Here is a 17,542-nt window from a genome sequence, read left to right on the forward strand (position 1 = left end):
GTTCAATTTTTCAGCATAACAATGACCCCAAACACACTGCCAATGTGGTAAAAGCTCAACTGGATAGAAAAACACAGTACAGACCTTAAAAATGATGGTAGCAGTGTGGAATCATCTCGACAAAGCGCAGAAAAGGCAGAAACCTCCAAAGAAGAGCTTTGAATGTCCTTCAAGAAGCCTGGAGAACTATTCCTGAAGGCTACTTAGAGACATTACAAGAAAGCTGTGTAAGAGAGTTCAGGCTGTGATACCACCAAATATTGACTTTCAAGCAAATTAGACTTCAACTTTTGCTTTATATACTGTATTTCCTTATGTTTGCAAAAGTTTCAATAAACTTCCTTCCTTTTCCTAGAAAATAGAAGCTAATGATTGTTGGCTCAAGACTTTTGCACAGTACTGTATGTATCATTTGCAATACAGTAACAGCCAAAAATAATATTACTGAAGTCAGGGAACCTTTTCTTACTTGTTTTAGACAGAGGACTAGAGTGAGTGTGGAGAAAGAGCTCTTTATACTCGCCTCTGTGCAGTGTGTAAACAGTGACAGACAGTGGCTGGAGGGTGGCTCAAGTTTGCCTGTGAAAAGTGCTTGTGTTTCAATACCATGTCAGGTAAAAGTCAAAGCAGGTTAAAGAACTCAAATTTTTACACTTCTGTTTATATAGTATTTTTATTGCAGGTCTATTTTGCGTTAGAAGGGTTCTGTGTTTTGTGCTTGAAATATCACTGACTGCTGTTCCATATGTTTAAATTAAGGTTTTGACAAATGGCAAAATAGTTGCAAATGATTTGCAATCCTTAACATAGATTTGCATATTTGCCACTTTAGCACATTAACACACAAGCTTGCTTTTATGCAGACTGATTTTTATTCTGACCTTCATTGTATCAACAACACACACAATTTCTTTTATGTCTCTTAACACTCTTAGTTATAAAATAGATTTTTTCCTCACATGAATGAATAAATTATAAATCCCTTTATGTGTTACTCGGTCAAATGTGTCGAAATAGTGATAAATTGCTATCAGTTTGCAATTGAATGCGGTCAAGTTGGCAAATGCATCACATCAGTTTGTAATAATACAGTGAATAACTTTGATAAATAACTTTGATAAATCAACAAAAATTGCAAAATTTCAAATTAAACAAAACCTTATAGATCTGAGACAAAATTCAGAAATTCCTCCACCTTTAGTGACACAGCAGCATGGTGATTGAACTGCATAATGACAGAGGCACTTGGGAACCTTGCTTTTACATACGAATAAAACCAGTATACTGCAAACAGCTGAGTTAAGTCTCCAATTTCAGAGAGACGATTCACAGATGTGTTGCATTCTTTGTTGCAACCTGACAAAACTGGTTGCAACATGCTGGAAATCTGTTTGCATTTTTAAGTTAATATATTTGCAAGCCTTACCAGTCTCGGGGTGATTACTAGAGGTTGCCTTCCTACAGGTGACCTTGGCGACCATGCAGTCACCTAGGAACTGAAAGCAAGGTTGAGAGGGTTGCACGTTCAACCGCTGGACAATCAGCTGCTCACCTCAATAACTTGCAACTGGTTAACAAATACAAAGAAAAATCAGCGCAGTCATCAAGCAACCATCAATTCTTCCTAGCTGCAAGGAGGTTACCGACCTATTATAACTCTATTGTGACTGAGCCATAACACAGCATGCTTGAACTAAACCAGTATTAACTCCTCCTACACTTTTCCTACTGTGACCAAATAATAACTAATAAAAGCATTCTCAGCAGTTTCTGGATATACATGTAATAATGAATATTGAATTGTATAACTGTAAATACCATAACCCCAAAGTTGTAGCAGAGCACTACCCAAACTCTTGTGCAGTTATAGTCTTCATACAGCAATATATACTAATTTTGGCTGTAAGACATAAACACTTATTTACAAGTTGCTGAACAGAATCAGTAATCATTACTGTGGAAATAGTAAGAGACTAAAGCAGATAGCCAGAGAGATTATTCATCACTTCTCTGGCAGCAGTTAGTTGGCTTTGGTTCTTTTGGTTTTAGGGCCATCTCATTAGTGGAGATGGTAATAATTTTGAACAAAGGCTGATTGTTCTAATATTCACAGCTGATAACAGCTACATACACACGCTGGCAGTAATTACGGGAGAATATCTGAGACAGACTATATATCACACTGAAAGAGTTTTTATTTTATAAATAGGGACCATGAAACAGTTAAAACGTCATTAAATGGATGTCAACTCTAAAGTCCACCTCTAATGTGTCACTTTAACTATACATGCATTTTGCATACATTACACCCAACAGATTAGGCACATAAAGCTTTCTGGCACTACTTGTATTTAGCTATCTAATATTTATAACAACATAAATAATTACTAAGTACAATTATTTGGTTGCGCCCTATTTCTAAAACACAGGGGAGAATTTGCTTTACTTATTGTCCAACAGGAAATCAAACCAGCCTTAAGTGTGCCTCAATGTCCCCGGGGCTACCATCTGCTGCTGTCACCCTGGCATCTTTGAACTGTACTGTAGCTGATTCACTCACCCCAACTTTATCTCCTTTGAAGTGCACTTCTGACTCTAAAGCAATAAAAATAAGTGAAAATACACACAAAAATAAGATTCTTTTCCCTGAAAGACTTGCCAATCATGCAAATTTCATTTGACCAGATGTTTTATTAGACCAATGTAGCAAAGTTACGTGCATGATTTACATCTGATCAGGAAAATAACAATAAAAACAGTTAAGATCCTACAAGCTAGATACATTGACACCAAATGTGTCTTAAATTTTTAACTGGAACAATTTCTTATGAACCAAAAAATAAAATTACACTCAGGATTAAGCAGACCTCCAAAAGAACCCATGGACGTCACTGGAGCCCACTTTTCTTGAATGACTGCCCCTGCTCTGTGAACCATGCTAGGATGAGATGTAGCATGAAACCATCTCTGACCAGACAGCTATTCTTCCCAGCCATGGATTCGGTCACTGGGCACTGGGACTAGCATCTGATACGATTTGGCTGGGAGCTGGCTGGGCTGGCCTGGGAGGACGAGCTGGCTGAAAAGACAGAGGCTGATCAGAGCTCTTGCCATCAGTGGAGTGAGCCAAAAGACATACAGATCTGACTCCTAAATCCTGGAATGCTTCAACTTAATTCAATTACAAGTTAAAGTTGTTTAAAAGAAAAAAAAACAAAAGAAGGTAACTTGCCTTAGTGTGTTGTGGTCCAAGAAATTGAGGAAGTAACTCTCTGTCTTTCTGTCTTTTTTTTTCTTTCCTTTAAAAAAACTTTAAAAGCAAAGTGACCTAATCACTGATCTAGAAAGCACAACATAAGGTTTATTGGCTTTGAATAAGAGCATGGTGTAAGTATAAAAAAGCGATAACATTAGCAAATAAAATGAAATGTATCTTCAGGTTTTGTTGTTATTTTTTTTTTTAGTTTAACTACACATCAGGAGAACATTACCCTTCATGACCAAAAACAAACAAACAAACAAACAAATAATATTCTGTTAGCTTGTTGAAGGTCAGTGTATGACTAAAATATTCCGTAGGTCTAGTTGGTCTGGATGTTTATGAGGCATAACATCAAAACATTTATTGATCTCTCATACCCCAAAGCAAAACATCTGCATTCCTCTAATTTATTCAAGTGTTTTCTTTCATTCCACACCCGCAGGACCTTTCAGGATCGGTTTTCTTTTCCTTTTTCATGTTTCTGTCCACGGAAAATCCTGTTGATTAGTATTTGTAGTGATGTAAAATATTGAATCCTCAGTGACTCTGTAGCACTGTCTGGTGTTTTGTTTGATTCAATGGTGCATTATAATTCACTACTATTATTTTTGAATGGTGTATAAGAAAACATTGTGGATAACAAATGATGTAGTCTCTGGTGAATTGTAGATATTATCAATGTTACCGAACATCCTGCGTGCACAGTTTTCCCAGGTCATTATGAGCTGTGTCAGAGTTTTCTTTCATGAAAAGCGCTCTGAAGAGACTTCGGGGGGCGCACAACAAAGCCAATGGGTGGACCCGAAGGAGAATTTCCAGCCCCGTGATTTGCTAATCGGGGGCTGGTTCACTTGTCATTTCCCTGTAATCCTTGCTCTGGTTTGTGGAGCTCGCCCAGCCCTCCTGTCCGTGGACGCACCAAGTGTACCGATTGCACTCTTTGCGTTTTGGATAAAGCCCGACTACCTTCACTGTGAAGGCTGGGCACGGTACAGGAGGATCAGGGCCTCGTTGTGGCTGAGAGAAGAGGCTTAAATTCGTCACATATGGCTTTTTTGTAGGACAGTATCTATCATTACTTGGGATTGTGGAAGGGACGTCAGTAAAAATCACTTAAGTCGCCCAGAAGTTTTATACACTTGTGGGCGCGCGACCATGGAGATGCAAAGGTGGTCCACAAGGTGGAAAACGAAAAGGTGGCTTATGGATTCCACTGTAACCGGATTCATCACTATAACCTTGGTTCTACAGGCTGCTAATGTCAGAGCAGGTAAGATTACTAGGTCCCAAACGCCTCTAATAAACTTTGTATTGCCGAAAAGGGGACGGTGTACGGAACGCCGACTGGATGGCAAACCTAGGTAACTGATGATGGAGATTGGGGGGTGGGGGTGTAACATACTTACCTGGAGAAGGCAGCGTTATGCTCGCATCGCAATTAGACGTGTTTTCCCGTTTCACAAACAAACAAGTCACAATAAGGTGAGACTGCCCCATATTTAGAAGCCGATGAAAGCCGAACCAAAGGCACCGCAAAGGTGTGCCCTGTTACTGCCACTGTGAGGAGAACCGTTAAATACTTTGAGACAGGCGGCGCAGGTAGTGCTCGTGAGGAATCGCTTGAAATGCGTGTATTAGTTGATCAAAATCCCGTTAATTAAAGCAAATTTTACCTCGTGCTACTTTTACGCATGAATGAAAAGCGTCTGCGGCAAATATGAAACACATGGCCTAATTAAATTCATCCTAAGCCGCTGGTATGCACTTATAAAGATCAGGAAACAGAGCATGGTGCTTTCTCTCTCTCTTTTTTGTAAGATTCACTTGGGCAAAAAGAAACCTCTTTGTTTGAACTGTGGTCCCCTAGGTGGATTGGAACACGGTTAGCAGGGTGGGCTTTTCCAGCCAGATGGCACTGGACATTTGTCGGACCCTGGACTTTGTTCACTTGTTTCTTACAACTGTTTAACTGCACCACTCATATCAGAATGCAGTTCTTTACTTCATGCCTGGCTGAAGATATATTCAACAGTGGATTGGTGTTTAACTTTGGCCGTGATCTGATTGCCAGTCTCATATTATACAGTGGGTGAAATTCTAACGTGTGAACGTGTGGAAAGATATTTAATTGAAGGTTCTTGGGCACAAACATTTTGACGTGAAAGTTGTGGTTTGCGGAACAGCAGCAATCGTTTCATGAAATCCGCTTTTATGAAAGGTCTCAGTGGATCTCCGACCTGTCAGAGTAGAGTGCAAATCAACTGTCGGTGTGGGTGCTAATGTGGTCATGCAGGTTCACCCTATCTCCACACTGCCCTGGTCCACACCAAAGCCCAAAAACTGGCCTGTGCATCCCCCCTCCCCCTTGCCACCCACCAACTTTGCACTTAAAGGTTTGGTCAGCTGCAGGACAAGGCTGTGTTGTGTCCGTGGTGGGAATGCTTCCTCTCTAAGTATTGAGCAGTTATTTGATGATGGTCCTTTTTGAGCTTCCCTATGATTTAAGAGCCTTCAAAGAGCAGACCTGCGTATGGGCCTAGCCTACCATTACACCCATAAGTGACATGGTTCAGGATTACATGGGTCTCACATCTTGGCCGACAACTCTGTAAGGACTCCTTGTTTAAAAAAAGGCTGTTGGAGATAAACATGAACTTCATAGTGATATTTATCCAATACCTGCAGTTTGTCTAGTGGGTTTTCAGTGGTAGACTGAAAGCGTGTTCTGCAAAACAAGAAATAAATGCAGTTTAATTGTTTCACTTGATGTTGTGCAAATGCAGGGGTTCATGATTACGTTGTTGTGCATTTATCTACTTCACACAGCATTTTGGTATCATTTGTTGTGTTAAAGTACTACAGAACCTGTTAAATTTGATGAAAATTACTGAATTTATGGTCTAAATTGAAAATGTACCGTTTAATAACTAAACAACTAGAAACATTTTTATACAATTTAAATATCCTCCTGGAGACTTTGTGCTCTATGGTCCTAATTTCTTCGCCACTCTTTATGGCAGTAGGAGCTGTTCCTGCAGGGTGCCCTCTCCATCTAGCAGTGTACAGACACGTTTTCTCAGCCCCTGGGGCGTAGGCTCAGATGTGCATTCCAGCAGACAAAGCTAGCATTTCCAGAGTCTTCTCCTTAAAATGCCCAACTGTGAACAAGAGCTAATCAGCTCCTTGCTGGACCTTTGTCTGCTGAAGCTGTCACACATTTATTGTTATTGTCAGTTCATTTAGAGATTTAAACACAATGGGGCAAACAAACCCATATTTCCATATGGAGGCATAGTGTGAGGAAAAGTAAAGTGAAGGAAGAGGAGTGGGGGGAAATGCTTTGAAAACTGGGTTGGTCTCAGTGAAGTTTCTTTGGTATGACAGCAGCATAAAGCCGTCTTGTTTTAGCCGGCAGCGTGGTGGAAGTTAAAGGAAGCAGAGAGGGAGAGTGGGGGAGAGGGGCTATATATATAGAAAGAGAGAGAGAGGGAGAGAGACACTCTGAAGATGTTATTAGAGTCTCAGGGAGCTGCAGGTGAAAAGGTCCTCTTCTATTTACCAGCCAATTTTACATTTCTTTACCTTAAAAGACAAAAATGCTGAAAATGAGAAAGTGAGTGTGGGATTTATTATAGGAGTGTTATGTACAGTTTAGTTAGAGTTGAGAGTATTTGGCCTCAGATGTGAATGATGATATCTTTTGGAACATGCAGTTTACAATGATGTACACTTGTGAACATGACAAATAAATTAAATCTGTCCATTTTGATGTCTTATGGCAACAAAGCTTTATATTGCTCCTCCCATTCTCCTCTTTCTCTATAGTTTGCATTATCATCCACGCAAGGAGTGATGGAACAACAGAGTATTTAGCAGCTCAGGTACTGGTTCCTCCTCCACACTAAGGAAGGTCCATCCTGAGTTCTTCTCACAGCTATGTGGCCTATTTACTTAGCCTTGAGGGCAAACACACCAGCTCATCAGATGCACTCTTTTAAAATCTGTGCACACTCATTTGGCCACCTTGATGGATTGGCCAGTATTGACGTTTTCACAGCACCACTGTATGAGGGTCGTAGCCTGGCCAAATTGGCACATCTGGAACATATGAGTCCTGGAGTCTGAACTGAAAGCAACTCTGCGGGAACTCACAATAAGCTCCTCAGTTCACGCTCCAAAATAAGTAGTTGCTTCATCCTCACAAGCTACAAAAATGACCATGTTGTCCTTAGTGAGGGTATTCCCACAGTCACGGCTGATAATGCTCTCAACTTCGCATTTATTTAAGATGTTTTTAGATACTTTGCCTTATCTTCCTTTGAGCGTTTTGTTGAAATGCGAGTGAGTTAATCAGCCAACACAGATTTTTCTTAGAGGGATCTATTAGCGGTTGGTGTTCGTGAACGGCCTTGTGACTTCTTCAGATTTCAAAGTTCAAAGTGCACCAAGTTTAAGGAGATCAGCTCTCTGCTAGCATTTTGACCTGTTGTGACTATCTAATGATCTTATACAAGCCTTCTGTATGAGAGCTGCTAGTGGCACATTCAGTATTCAGTTGTAGATGTTAAGACAGGAGCTTGTTCCCAGAGCACATGCTTCTCCGAATGAATGAAACATGCTCTTTCTTTTCTTTTCCTTGCCATTGCTGGAATGTTAACCAGAAAGTGTTGAGATCGACATCAGTGACTTTTTTTTAACATCCTCTTGTGTCAAGAAGTTAGAGAAATACAAGAGTTATTTGACCTCAACATGCCAACCATAACAGCGGCTTGAGAGCGATCAGAAGAGGCTTACTGATGCTTTCAGGCACCTTTGCATGCTTCCGCTCCAGAAAAACACATTAGTGTTATTACATCCAGCAGTCTGCAGTTGTATTGCCTGATTTATTCAGATACCGCTGTCTGCTTCATGGAGTAAACTGAGCAACTGTCATTTGAGCATATTCAGGAGTTAAACTCATTTGTCTATAAATAACGCTTGCTGAATTTATCCATCAAATATTTCACATTTTTATCAGACCTTGGGCAGGAAAAAAAAATCTTCCAGCTGCTAATGGCCTATATGGCCAATGTTGGTATATATACATATGGTATATGTTGCAGTTGATGTTTTCCCAACCTAATGTTTTATGATGAGACAGTGGTCTGAATAGAAGGCATAATTACAATGCTTTCCCATGGGAGTCCATTTGCACCCACATAGGCTCCTTTATGTAAAGCACATCAGATTGAAGAGTCTTATCAAGGTAAACCTATCCAGGTGTTATAGAGCTCGAATTCTGTTGGTGCATTGTTCATTGGTATGCTTGGCTTAGACATTTCCTGTCAGATGAGATTGTAGAGCCTGGGCAAGGCCACATTTCCTAATTTAACTATTTATTGTAAGAAACTGAACTCCACATTTAACCAGCATAACACACATATTTTTGATAAAAAGCCATAATTTATAAAAATTTAATTTAACATTAGGTAGAAGTCCTGTTAGTGCCCTGCATTTATTTACAAGCACAATGACATGTTTATTTATATAAAAAAAAAATGTTAAAAGCCCTAACACTCATCATTGTTCCCTTAATATCTTTGGACTTTGTTGAGAATGCACCTTCACTTTAGCATACTATCTTGATGGACTGCGTTTTATGTTTCCAACCTGAATCGTTCATGAGGTGGTTATGAAAAGGAAGCGCACCTTCATGTTGCCCACAGAAATCGCTGCAATAACCTGATGTTTTCTTTGCCTTTTAAACAGCAGAGCCAGTGGATGTCCTAAAAGTATTAGCATTTGAAAATTACCCCAAAGGAGTGACAAAAACAACAGGATTTTGCGCAAACCGAAGAGCATCGACGCCAGATACAGCTTACAGAGTTGCCAAGGAGGTCCAGATCAGTGCCCCCACCACACAGCTATTCCCTGGTAAGTACCTTTAACCTTAGACTGCTATGTGCAAACTGCTAGTGACTGCTTTTATCACGACATTAGGTGAGCATGAGAAAAACATACCATGCAGATATGTGTAGATTTCCATGCTGGGCGAAATTAAATTTTATTTATTAGATCATCTCAGTCACATTAACTTTTCTGTTTTGACCATGCAGGTGGTGTTTTTCCTGAGGATTTCGCCATCCTAGCCACAGTGCGTCCCAAATCTGGCATCCAGTCCTTCTTGCTGTCCATTTACAACGAGCAAGGAGTCCAGCAGCTGGGCGTGGAGGTTGGACGCTCACCTATCTTCCTGTATGAGGATCATAATGGCAAGCCAGTCCCAGAGGAATACCCCCTGTTTGATGGTCTTAACCTTGCTGACGGAAAGTACGTCAGATCTCGAACATTCACTCACGTAGTCACGTATTCGAACACATGCACAGGACCTCAGAGGGAATGGGTGTGGAGAGTGAAGGGTGTTAAAATGCAACATGGGGCAAAGGAAACATGCCAGTGCTTTGGCATTTTGCAGCACTGAATAGTTTTGAACAAAGTGATCCAGCATTTATTTATTGGTGCCAGTTTTGCTGGACTATGCGTTCCTATAATGCATTGAATGCTATTTTAATCAGCCTAAAAATTGTTTAATGACCATGTAAAGCTAAATATTTTCTGATTCCCACTGACTTGTTCTTTTTAATAAAAGTGAGAAAACAACCCAGATCTTCCCCTTGTTGCGCTGCAGGTGCTCATCACCGGATTAGCCATCTCATCAGGGGTCTGTGGGCATAGAGACAGGTCAGAGACAGACACTGGATTATTGGGGCACAGCAGGACTGCTATGGACAACCTGACCTCATCTATGAACTCACTGCCTCTGCTATTTTAGAGACAGAGGCAAGGGGCAGTACCAGAAATACAGGCCTCTTAACATTTAGCATAAACCTGATTATCTTCTCCCATGTTCAAAAATCACAAAATGCTCAGTGGGAGTTTTTAGGTCACTGTCAAGAGTCCATGTGCAGGGACAGGCTGGGGATAAATAATCAGAAAGGATGCTGTGCTTTACAGTTTCTTCCAGTGTTATTAAAGGATTTTGCACTTGCTGAACATGCTGAACTTTAGAAGGAAGTCAGAACCCAGTCACAATATTTTTGTGCTCTAAATTGGCTTAAGATGAGTTATAGTATATATGCTGTTATCATAATAGAAATAAGCTTGACAAATCCTTGAAAAGTCAGCAATAATGCTGCTTCGTGAGCATTTTTCAGCAAATGAAAGATACTCTGAGCCGGCTTTGTGCTAGTCTTGTAGGCGGTTTTGCCCATTATGTGCTACTTGCTTTGTTAGAGAGTGCACTGTTTTTGGTGGAGAACTTTCCAGCTCAAGGTCTTGTTTAAAACTTCAGTGGCTATAGCTGCATGCATGGATGGATTCACTGGTACTAGCAAGCAGACACTCAGGCTGAATAGGGAGGTACAATGATCTGCTATTAATGAGGTAAAAAGGAGCATTCTTTTATTTAGAAAAATGGATAAGATATGATGCAACTTAGTTTTGCCATAATTACACTTTTTAAATATGATTTATATAATAATATGCTATTTCAAATATAATCTTACCCCTCCGATCAATATGCACTTAAAGTCTGAGAAAACTGACTGAAGTCAACGATTGCTTTTCTGCCACATAAGGTGACAAATAGTCCTTTGTGCCGTAGTGCTTATCCCAGAGAGTGTTGCACATTTATTTTTCTCCAAGCTCCATTTCCTGCCCTGGAATGTGTCTGTATGACTTAGCTGATATTCAAAGACACATTTTCACTTTTGGTAACACAATTGACCACGCAGATAAATGAATTATCAGAAACAGTTATATCTGTGATTAAAAAAAAAGGTCTTTGATTGCTATCTTAAGTTAAGATGTTGTCAGGTCTCATCTTCCACCTGTGAACAATGTTTTGACTGTCTGTCTCCTGCTCTGGTAAGGCAAGCCTTCCTGGATCTTGACACACACTTTCCACAATGTTCACAACGTCTGTCATGCTAAGTAACCCAGAAGGAGGATTAAGTTTGGAGTTTAATGAGTGTAATCCCGTGTTAAACAGGGCCAAAGTGTGGGGGCAAGAATGTGGTCCAGTGCTGCCTGGTATGCAATAGCCCTCAAGTGCAGCGCAAATGGTGCAGAGGCAAGGAAGGTGTCAGACTCACGTGTGACCCCAGTTAACCCATTGCATCGATGGCGGTTGCCGATCAAAATATACCATAAACACTGGAGCATGTATTGTAATGAGTATTGTGAATTTCTTTCTCCTTGAGTTGTGTTGTGAAGCAGTCAAAGTGGACTACATACTGTTAAAGTGCTGATGTTGTTTTAGATTATGATTAAATTAAATTAAATTAGATATCCTAATTTGTACTTGACACCTATAATAATATTTTTTAGCAGCTATCTGCTGTGTCAAGGCCTTTTTATTATGTGAGAATTCCCACAGCAACAACATGCAACAACATTTCAAAAATGATTAAATAACAAGCAGTTAACTTATCGAACTTTATAGATGTTTCCTTTTTTTCATTTATTGCTTTTCTCCTTGTGTGTGTCCTTGATTAGGTGGCATCGTGTAGCCATCAGTGTGGAGAACAAAGTGGCCACTATCATTGTAGACTGTAAGAACAAGGTCACCAAAAACCTCCCCAGGAGTGACCATGCCTCCGTCAGCACCGATGGCATTACTGTGTTCGGCACCAGGATACTGGATCAGGAGGGTTTCCAGGTAAGGTTGTCAACGTGGTGGATTGCATATGTACAGTGTTTGTGATTGAGTTTTCTAATCTGCATTTTGACACATTTGCTTTGTATTTTGGCACATTGTTTAGGAACCATGCATCTGCCATCTGTGACTGAAAAAGTAGAAGTTTAATCCATTACTGTGTGTATTAAATGCATTTTTCCCTTGTTTAATTTGAAAGAGTATTTACTGTCTACCCAGTTTTGAAAGTGCGTTGTTTAGTAGGTTATAGTTTAAATCCCGCTGGCACAGATCCTTGTGATCCTGACAACATGCGTATCAGATATGAGATATCTGAGACCATTTGAGCTTTGTCGCTTCTCATTTTCAGTAAAGCTACCTTGTGGCAACTTTAACATTTGCTGTTTTATTTGATCTTCCCACAGAAGAATTTTCCATAACTAAGGGATATTGAATATAAATCGAATACAAATCTGCTTTGTTCTGCTTCAAACTCCCAGACTGTATGAGTAACTGTCTGGGAGTTTGGGTTTGTTACCATTTGTTCGTTCAGTGTGATGTTTGTTCTGCTTTGAGGCGCAGGTCATCCAGAGGTTGATGGTGGCAGTGGGTCAGGCAGACGTAAATAATGACAAACAGAGGCTGAATTGTCATGATATTTATGGTGAAACATAAAGGTCACTGGGTGGCTGCATGAGAACTATTTTGGACTGAGGTTTGCCTAAGTGGTACAGACTAGATTTACTGCCTACTTTTACTTTTATTTAAAAAAGTAACCATTGCAGGTGTATATTAAAGCATATATTTATGTGGATGATTCACTTATGTATTTTAATATATTCCACAAAGATGAGAAAAGATAAAACAAAGACATCAGTGTCTAATATATAAATCCAACATTAAAGACCTTTAAAAGCTCAAATCAGACACAAAGACATAGACAGCACAAACAGTCACACCACTTCATGTTATGAGAACATGTTTGTTTATCCTGTTTACGTTTATAAAGCATTATTTTGCTTTTTATGTTGTATATCCTGATTATTTTTGTGAGAGCCCCTTAAAAAGGATTGTTCATCTCAAGTGAATAATCTTTCTAAAAACATCTAAAAAATGTTTATCAGCTGACAAAACCAGATTGTAGTTTATGATCTATGATGGCCGACTTATTCCTATTTGTTGTACTATTTTTTTAAACGTTTATAAGCAGATTTGCTTTCACATATCCTGTCAGTTTTGATTAGATTTATGGGGGGGGGGGGGGCACTGAGGCCCGTGTTTGTATCAAACAGTGTGTCTAGTCAGAGGCTGGCAGTGGAAGGGCTGAAAATATGAGCCATAAGTCACCTAACAGGATCTTCTCTGTGTAGTTTTTGGAACAGGTCTCCTGTCTGTTCTCTGTCCTTGCGCTCTTCAGATATCCTCAGTGCCCATTGCATGCTGGGATGTACAGTAGAGGGGAAGGAAATACCTCGACCTTTTACATTCATGCCAATTTTTTTATAATGAGAGATGATGTCAGACCTCCCCCTGATGTTTTGATCTTTTTTTTTTTTTTTGTAAAATTGGTCATTGCTCGAGTTTTATGAGATTTGACCTGGTAAAAATATAACTATGTATAAGAAAATTTAAAAAATGTTTTGAAATGTAAGAAATACAAAATTGCCAGTTTGTCCAAAAGTTTTACTTCTCTGTTAAATGAGTAGTGTTCGATTTATAGGGTTAGATAGCACACATTGCTGTTATGTGTTTCTTTACTCAAATTTTGGAATTTATTTTCCCAACTTCACCTGCATTTTTCATAAATGTCTATTCATGCAGTACCTGCCTCAGGTTTGAGGCGACCACCATGGCAAAGGGATCTGGCTTAGATGAATGGGAGTCTTTCATTGAGCCTTCAGGCCTTCTTAGTTGCTCATCTCCTCCCCTCCATGCTCACCACCCCCTCCTCCCACTGTATCCTCCCTAGGTTCAGGCCTCCCTACTGTGTTAAACGAGACTGTCTATTCATGCCTGGTGAAAACACTCACACATATACACACACATATATATATATGTATAAATGCACAGATATATCACTTTGCCTTTTGAGTTCTTTTTCTTACTTGCGCATTCTAGTGTTTACTAGGATTATAAATCACATATTGTTGTAATTGTTGTATGAGGCTGTCTAATTACAGCTGACTGTGGTTAGACTTAAAGGTATGTTGCCTTTGGCTACAGTATGTCAAAGGACACATGCTGATGATAAATTTGGCCAGTGATAACTTGCCTCTGTATTTAGAACTTGAAGTAGGACTTTAACTGAGAGAGAAAAACAAACAAATAGCTAACTGTCACAGAAAAAGGTGACATTGCTGCATGCTAATGGTTCAAAAAATAGATGTTATTTCAATATACCTCTCGATTCCAACAATTTTACTATGCGTGGACCTCTTCCATGTTTATTTATATCCCAAGATGCCTTGTGGTTAGGATGAGGTAGAATGTAAAAAAAGATATATGTCAGAATTTGCCCTTTGCAGATCACAAATATGATTATTTTCCAGGTTTATTTCTGTCACTTTGTGCTACATAAAGTATAAGACAGATGCAGTTTTTCCAAAAAAAACAAACATAACTTTTTATTAGCGACTCCTTGACTTAACTAGTACATGTTAACAACGATCCGTGAAATAAACAAAGACATGTTTCAGATAATAATGTAATAACTGGTAAATTTATTTGAAAATTATAATAATGTTCTTCGTAACTGCTTTGACCCTGCTTATCCTGATTAACTAAAATTAGCATAGCTTTAATTTTAGTTACTTTTCCCTTGTTAGATTCTTTAACAGATCCATTGGATGTGTGGGTGAGGGTGATTTAAGTGTCTGATTACATTTGTTATGGTATTTGTTTTTGTGACAACAGATGCGGTTTACATTGGCAAACTTTGTGTCTGCACACACAGTGAAGAGCTTCCATGCTAACGACATGTTAGCATGTGGCTGTGAGTGCTGTGAGCGTGCACACGTGTGGATGTTGCGCATGCCTGAAACAGACCGCCTTGAACAATTTGGAAATCAGTTGATTGTGGTCCCTGGCTGGTTGATCAGTGCATCTCCGTTTCTTAGTCTTGTATTTTGCTTTAACTTCTTTGCCAAAGCCCTTTGTGAAAGTGGATTTTTTTCAAAGGCATTACATAACTTTACTATTTTGGTAGCATGGGATGCTTCACAAGGTGGATAAAGCAGGTATAGAGTAGCAAACTGATTTCTACAAGGACTGACAAGTATCAGCTGTTGATCTTAGTCCCACTGCTCTTATTCATGCCCTCCCTTTTCTTATTGACCTCTAACAGTGCAGTCATTAATGTATAACCTCATGGGCTTGCTTCCATGCTGCACAGATGTATTCTGTAGCCAGGAGGGGCATATTTTGGAGTTCTGGCTTTACTCCAAGTTGCTTTGGCTTTTTTCACCCCTTTTTTTCTCAGCAGTCCACATTAGAAGACAGGCTTAGAACTGTGGTGTAACTCTTCCCAGGTGTTTCCCAGTACAAAACATCTTTTACCATCCCAGCTGCTCTCTCTAAATCCCCGTCTGTCTCTGGAGCCCTCATGGTGTTGCTTTCCAGATTTAATATTAGTTTCTCTCTTACCTTGTCTTGGTTTTGTGGTTTGGCTCTTGTTTGTAATGCAGGTCTGCAGCAGTCTTATTATTTACTGGAAAGACATTTTAATGAACCGTTAAAGGAAGAAGCTGTCTGTGGGATTTCGGTTTATACCTGAGAGATGAAAGAAGAACTTGGCAGGTATATTGATGATGAGATGATTCATATAGATTTGCTTCAACATTTATCATCCCAGCAGTCTCCAAGAATAAAATCTTAAATTTAATTTAAAATGTTTTTATCTACTAAAACTTTACTGGTGTTCTTGATTGTGAATGCCCATCTTTGATCATTTATTTTCTAATTATAACTATTGTTGAATATGTTGGTCATGACGCAGTCAGAAGTTTACTAATTGTGCTGAGCTGGTTTTGAGTGAGAACACCATGTCTCCACAACCTATTTGTGTGCAGAAGGGTGGCTCTCAGACGTGGACTAATTACAGCTGACTCAAATCAGGGTTCAAGCATTCACTGTTGGTCTTATGGTGACACATGTGAGGTAATACATGTCAGCTTGATTCAGGAGAAAGCTTGATCTTACCTTTTTTTATTGAGTCCCCTCCCCCAAAACACTTGGACTGAGGCACACACAAATCTCTTTCCAGGCTTGATTTATAGCTGTTCAATGATCATTATACAAGTAAAATTTTGATTTAATGAACAATATGGCAAATGTCTTCAAATGATAACACAAGTTAATTTTTTATTTGTAAATGTATACACAGACAGGTATGTTAAATCAAACTAAACAAAAAGACATCACCCTTAAGCTTTATAAATGTGTGTTTGGGCTCTGTGTCTGGCATTTTGCTGCTATTGTTTGTCTCCATTTGTGTCCTTAGAGGGAAGAGACCGGACCTTGGTACTGAGTGGTTACTAAAAGCTTAGTTGTGTGGTATCTTTCAGACACTGTGGGTACAGCTATTTAATTGTCCCACTGTGCGATCCAAGAGTGTGGCTACTAAAATGTAATATATGTAGTGTAATGACTTGGCATGAGCAGAAATGTTGTGACTAGCCTAATAAAACAGAAAGTTTGAATTAGGCATGACAGATAAGATCAGATGTTTGGCAGTCCAAGGAATGGAGCAACTGCAGTAGCTAGAAGAACCAGAGACAGAGAAGATGCTTTCTATGGTACATCAGATAGACTTTTGTGTGCAGTTGCAGTGTGTTTAACTTTAAACTGACAGTATGAGGTTTAATTTTTACAAATGCATTCCTACATTCAGAAACATAGGCAGGATTCTCTGGACTGCCAAAGTGATGCAGTCAAACACGATGCGGATGGATCGTTATACACGGAGCAAGCCCTAACACATTGATGTTTATTCTGAGGTACATGTCAAGGATCCATAGATCTGTTTTTTTAACAAAAGGAGAGTTCATGCATGCACACACAAACGTGCACACAGACACACAAACACATTCTCCTGCCAAGTTTCAGCTTCCTTGATTCCTCTTCTGTCTGACTTCCAATACTCTGTTCTGCTCTTCGACCTATAGTGCCTCTGCTGACACAGATATGTTGGGATTGTACCTGTGAGCTGCCTCAGATCCAACACCCTTCACCCAGCCATTGGTTCAGTGGTGGTGTAGCGTGTAGATGCACAAAGTCAGTCTGCAGAGACTCAGTTCAAGCAGTTCTAGACGCCAAAGAAAAAAACTGTTTGATTTGGCTATAAGACCAAGGGCTTGGCAGTGCTGGAGTGGTGTCAAGCGTTGCGGTATCCGGTCACACAGTAAACATTCATAAATCATGTTTGAAATCTACCTTTGTTTGTGTTTTAGGAACTTAAAACTGTGTGCAATACAAATTTTGCTTAATTGGTTGTCTTTATTTAGCGGTCAGCTGAGCTGTAACACAATTGCCTTTCGACACTCACTACAATCGACTTTATGGGTAAACATGTCGTCTTGTGGGTTTGCTAGGCAAATCAGAAAATACTG

At 39.6% G+C, this 17,542-nt stretch overlaps 1 protein-coding gene across 6 annotated transcripts in view; it reads left to right on the plus strand.

The window, feature by feature from the left end:
* The first annotated feature begins 4,110 nt into the window (after window positions 1-4,110).
* col11a1a (collagen, type XI, alpha 1a) overlaps window positions 4,111-17,542 on the plus strand; it is a 69,097-nt gene continuing 55,665 nt past the window's right edge. For all 6 annotated transcript variants that reach the window (XM_026179229.2, XM_080305944.1, XM_026179227.2 and 3 more), the window contains exons 1-4: window positions 4,111-4,532; window positions 9,011-9,175; window positions 9,358-9,571; window positions 11,798-11,960. In XM_026179229.2, the coding sequence (XP_026035014.2) occupies window positions 4,418-4,532; window positions 9,011-9,175; window positions 9,358-9,571; window positions 11,798-11,960 (657 nt within the window). In that variant the 5' untranslated portion in view covers window positions 4,111-4,417. The remainder of the gene's footprint in view (window positions 4,533-9,010; window positions 9,176-9,357; window positions 9,572-11,797; window positions 11,961-17,542) is intronic.

The sequence above is a fragment of the Astatotilapia calliptera genome, chromosome 9 (genome assembly GCF_964374335.1).
Source record: "Astatotilapia calliptera chromosome 9, fAstCal68.1, whole genome shotgun sequence".
Lineage (NCBI taxonomy): Eukaryota > Metazoa > Chordata > Actinopteri > Cichliformes > Cichlidae > Astatotilapia > Astatotilapia calliptera.